This window comes from Nerophis ophidion, linkage group LG08 (genome assembly GCF_033978795.1).
Source record: "Nerophis ophidion isolate RoL-2023_Sa linkage group LG08, RoL_Noph_v1.0, whole genome shotgun sequence".
Taxonomy (NCBI): Eukaryota; Metazoa; Chordata; class Actinopteri; order Syngnathiformes; family Syngnathidae; genus Nerophis; species Nerophis ophidion.
Genome location: NC_084618.1, coordinates 67,294,962 through 67,298,984, shown reverse-complemented (window position 1 = coordinate 67,298,984; position 4,023 = coordinate 67,294,962). Strand labels below are relative to the sequence as shown.

The following is a 4,023-nucleotide window of genomic DNA, read 5'->3' as shown; positions in this document are numbered from 1 at the left end:
AAATGGATGGATGAGTAACTGGGCGACAGACAAGTGTGCTGGTGAATGGTGGGGAGTTACCTTATTTGGATGAATGAATGTGTGGATGGACAAAAATTGTCAGGGACTTGGACAAGATGGGGGGACATGGGGCGAAACATTTCTCTCATGCTCACATGTCCTGCTGTCCTCAGATCGAGGAGGAGATGCTGTCCCTCCAGAACGAGCGCTCGGAGCGCATCCGCACCCTCTTGGAGCGCCAGGCCAGCGAGATCGAGAGCTTCGACTCGGAGAGTTTACGCCTGGGCTTCACTAACTTGTCCCTGTCGGGCCTCCCTGCCGACGCCTACTCCAAGCAGGGTTACCCCAGCGCCCCGCCCCCGGCCCCCCGCTCCGCCAGCCACTGGAGCCACGGCGTGCACCCCCACCGCGCCCCCCCGCCGCAGCCCTCCCGCCGCAGCCACAACAACAGCGGCGGCGTTGGGGGAGGAGAGCGCAGAAGCGACTCCTCCTCCTCTTCCTCCTCCTCCTCGCACGGGTCGGGGATGGCGTTGGCGCTGTCGAGGGACGGGCACCACTCGTCCCGCTCCTCGTCCTCCTCGTCTTCCTCCCACCACCAGCGCCACCAGCTGCCGCAGCACTACCACCACCAGAGCACGCCGCAGCTGTACCGCGAGCGAGAGCGGGATAGAGACCGCGAGCGGGAGAAGGAGCGGGAGTGGCCCGGGATGCGAGGCCCCAGCGGTGACCTGGTCCACCCGTTACCTTTACCCTTCTCCCACCACCTCCCCTCACGCTCCTCCTCGCAGTCCCTCGCCATGCTGCCACCACCGCCACCGGCCCCTCCCTCTATCTCCGGCCCGTCGTCCTCCTCGTCTTCCTCCTCCTCCTCGCAGGGGGGGGTCTACGGCGGTGAAAGAGGCGGCGGCGGCGGCGGCGGGCTCGGCATACGCGCCGCCCCCAGCCTGATGGCACTGAGAAACAGCCCCCAGCCTCTGAGGAGGACGGCGTCTGGCGGGGGACCGGGGGCGGCCGCGGGCGCTGACGGCGTCCTGAGCCGGAGCACCTCGGTGACTTCGCACATCTCCAACGGCTCGCACCTCTCCTACTCCTAGATGGAGGCACAAAGGGGCGGGGCTTAGGGTTAAGGTTGCGTCTCAGTCTCGACCATTTTGTCTCTTTTCGAGGACAAACTGCGTCCTGCTTCCTGCGACTTAGGAAGAGGGGAATGTAACACCACTTGAGCTTAGGTTTCAAAATAAAACTTTTTTTAAACAGGTAAAAAAAAAAAAAAAAAAAGGGCGGGGTTTGGAGGCCATGTCTTCTTCTATGATGTTCAATGCTGGAATGGAGAACAAGCGAGCATAATAGTAGGTTTACGTGAACGTACTGTACTTGTTTGTACTGTAGTGTCCCTTATAGAAGCACTGCTATGTTAGCCGACAAGATGGAAAACATTTTGTTTTGGGTGTATCCGTGTATGAACAAAAAACACAAACGTTGCTATAGGAGCGTCACCGATGCCTTTAAGGGTCTCTTAAAGGGATGTAATCAATATTTGTATTTGACGGCCGCAACTGAATGTTTGTCAGAATTAGCAGACCGCAGGCGTACTCGTATTGTTGTCCTTACACTCCCATGCATGAAGGCATCACCAAACATCTCACCGATCTTTAATGTACATAATATCCATGTGGAATATGACAAGCAAAAAGCTTTTATAGAAGACGGCAACGAGTAATTTTGATATATTCACACGAGTATTGAATTCCTCCCGATAGTCCAACATGCCTTTTCTATAGTTCTCAACATGAGGCCAACCTGATTGTAGCCGTTATGTTCACATCAAATATATATGTATATGTGTGTATATATATATATATATGTGAGTGTGTATGTATATATATACATATATATATGTATGTGTGTGTGTATATATATATATATATATATATGTATGTATGTATGTATGTATGTATGTGTGTGTATATATACATACAAACCCCGTATCCATATGAGTTGGGAAATTGTGTTGGATGTAAATATAAACAGAATACAATTATTTGCAAATCATTTTTAACCCATAGTTGAATATGCTACAGACAACATATTTGATGTTCAAACTGATAAACTTTTTTTTTTTTTTTAATAATAACTTTAGAACTTGATGCCAGCAACACGTGACAAAGAAGTTGGGAAACGTGGCAATAAATACTGATAAAGTTGAGGAATGCTCATCAAACACTTATATGGAACATCCCACAGGTGTGCAGGCTAATTGGGAACAGTTGGGTGCCATGATTGGGTATGAAAGCAGCTTTAATGAAATCAATCAATCAATCAATGTTTATTTATATAGCCCTAAATCACAAATGTCTCATAGGACTGTACAAACCACTACGACTACGACATCCTCGGAAGAACCCACATAAGGGCAAGGAAAATTCACACCCAGTGGGACCGAAAGCAATGGATGTCGAGCGGGTCTAACATGATACTGTGAAAGTTCAATCCATAGTGGCTCCAACACAGCCGCGAGAGTTCAGTTCAAAGCGGATCCAAGACAGCAGCGAGAGTCCCGTCCACAGGAAACCATCCCAAGCGGAGTCGGATCAGCATCGCAGCTGCTAAGTAATTCACAAATGCTAAGTAATTCACAAACAAGGATGGGGTGAGGGTCACCACCTTTTAAGCAAATTGTCGAACAGTTTTAGAGCAACATTTCTCAACGAGCTATTGCAAAGAATTTAGGGATTTTACCATCTACGGTCCGTAAAATCATCAAAAAGTTCAGAGAATCTGGAGAAATCAATGCACATAAGCGATGATATTACGTACTTTTGATCCCTCAGGCGGTACTGCATCAAAAACCGACATCAGTATGTAAAGGATATCACCACATGGGCTGAGGAACACTTCATAAAACCACTGTCAGTAACTATAGTTCGTCGCTACATCTGTAAGTGCAAGTTAAAACTCTACTATGCAAAGCCAAACCCATTTATCAACAATATCCTGAAAAGCCCCCGGCTTGGCTGGGCCCGAGCTCACCTAAGACGGACTGATGCAGAGTGGAAAGGTGTTCTGTGGTCTGACGAGTCCACATTTCAAATTATATTTGGAAACTGTGGATGTGGTGTCCTCCAGAACAAAAAGGAAAATAACCATTCGGATTGTTATAGGCGCAAAGTTCAAAAGCCAGCATCTGTGATGGTATGGGGGTGTATTAGTGCCCAAGGCATGGGTAACTTACACATCTGTGAAGGCACCATTAATGTTGAATGGTCCATACTGGTTTTGGAGCAACATATGTTGTCATCCAAGCAACACCCCTACGTTTTTCAGCAAGACAAGTGTTACAACAGCGTGGCTTCATAACAAAAAGAGTGCGGGTACTTTCCTGGCCCGCCTGCAGTCCACACCTGTCTTTCATCGAAAATGTGTGGCGCATTATGAAGCGTAAAATACGACAGCGGAGACCCCGGACTGTTGAAAGACTGAAGCTCTACATAAAACAAGAAAGGGAAAGAATTCCACTTTCAAAGCTTCACCAATTAGTTTCCTCAGTTCCCAAACGTTTATGGAGTGTTGTTAAAAGAAAATGTGATGTGAACATGTCCTTTCCCAACTACTTGGGCACGTGTTGCAGCCATGAAATTCTGAGTTAATTATTATTTGCAAAAAAAAAATAAAGTTTATGAGTTTGAATATCAAATATCTTGTCTTTGTAGTGCATTCAATTGAATATGGGTTAAAAAGGATTTGCAAATCATTGTATTCCGTTTATATTTACATCTAACACAATTTCCCAACTCATATGGAAACGGGGTTTGTGTATATATATATATATATATATATGTATATGTGTATGTATATATATGTATGTATATATATGTGTATGTATATATATATGTATATGTGTATGTATATATATGTATGTATAAATATATGTATGTGTGTGTATATATACATGTATGTATATATATATATACTTATATATATGTATATATATATATATATATGTATGTGTGTATATATACATGT

At 45.7% G+C, this 4,023-nt stretch overlaps 1 protein-coding gene across 1 annotated transcript in view; it reads left to right on the top strand.

The window, feature by feature from the left end:
- Nucleotides 1–4,023, top strand: part of LOC133558285 (uncharacterized protein DDB_G0271670-like) — a 6,017-nt gene continuing 1,994 nt past the window's right edge. Inside the window, exon 1 of the mRNA XM_061909536.1 lies at nt 1–1,349. Coding sequence (XP_061765520.1) covers nt 78–1,094 — 1,017 coding nt within the window. The 5' untranslated portion in view covers nt 1–77 and the 3' untranslated portion in view covers nt 1,095–1,349. The remainder of the gene's footprint in view (nt 1,350–4,023) is intronic.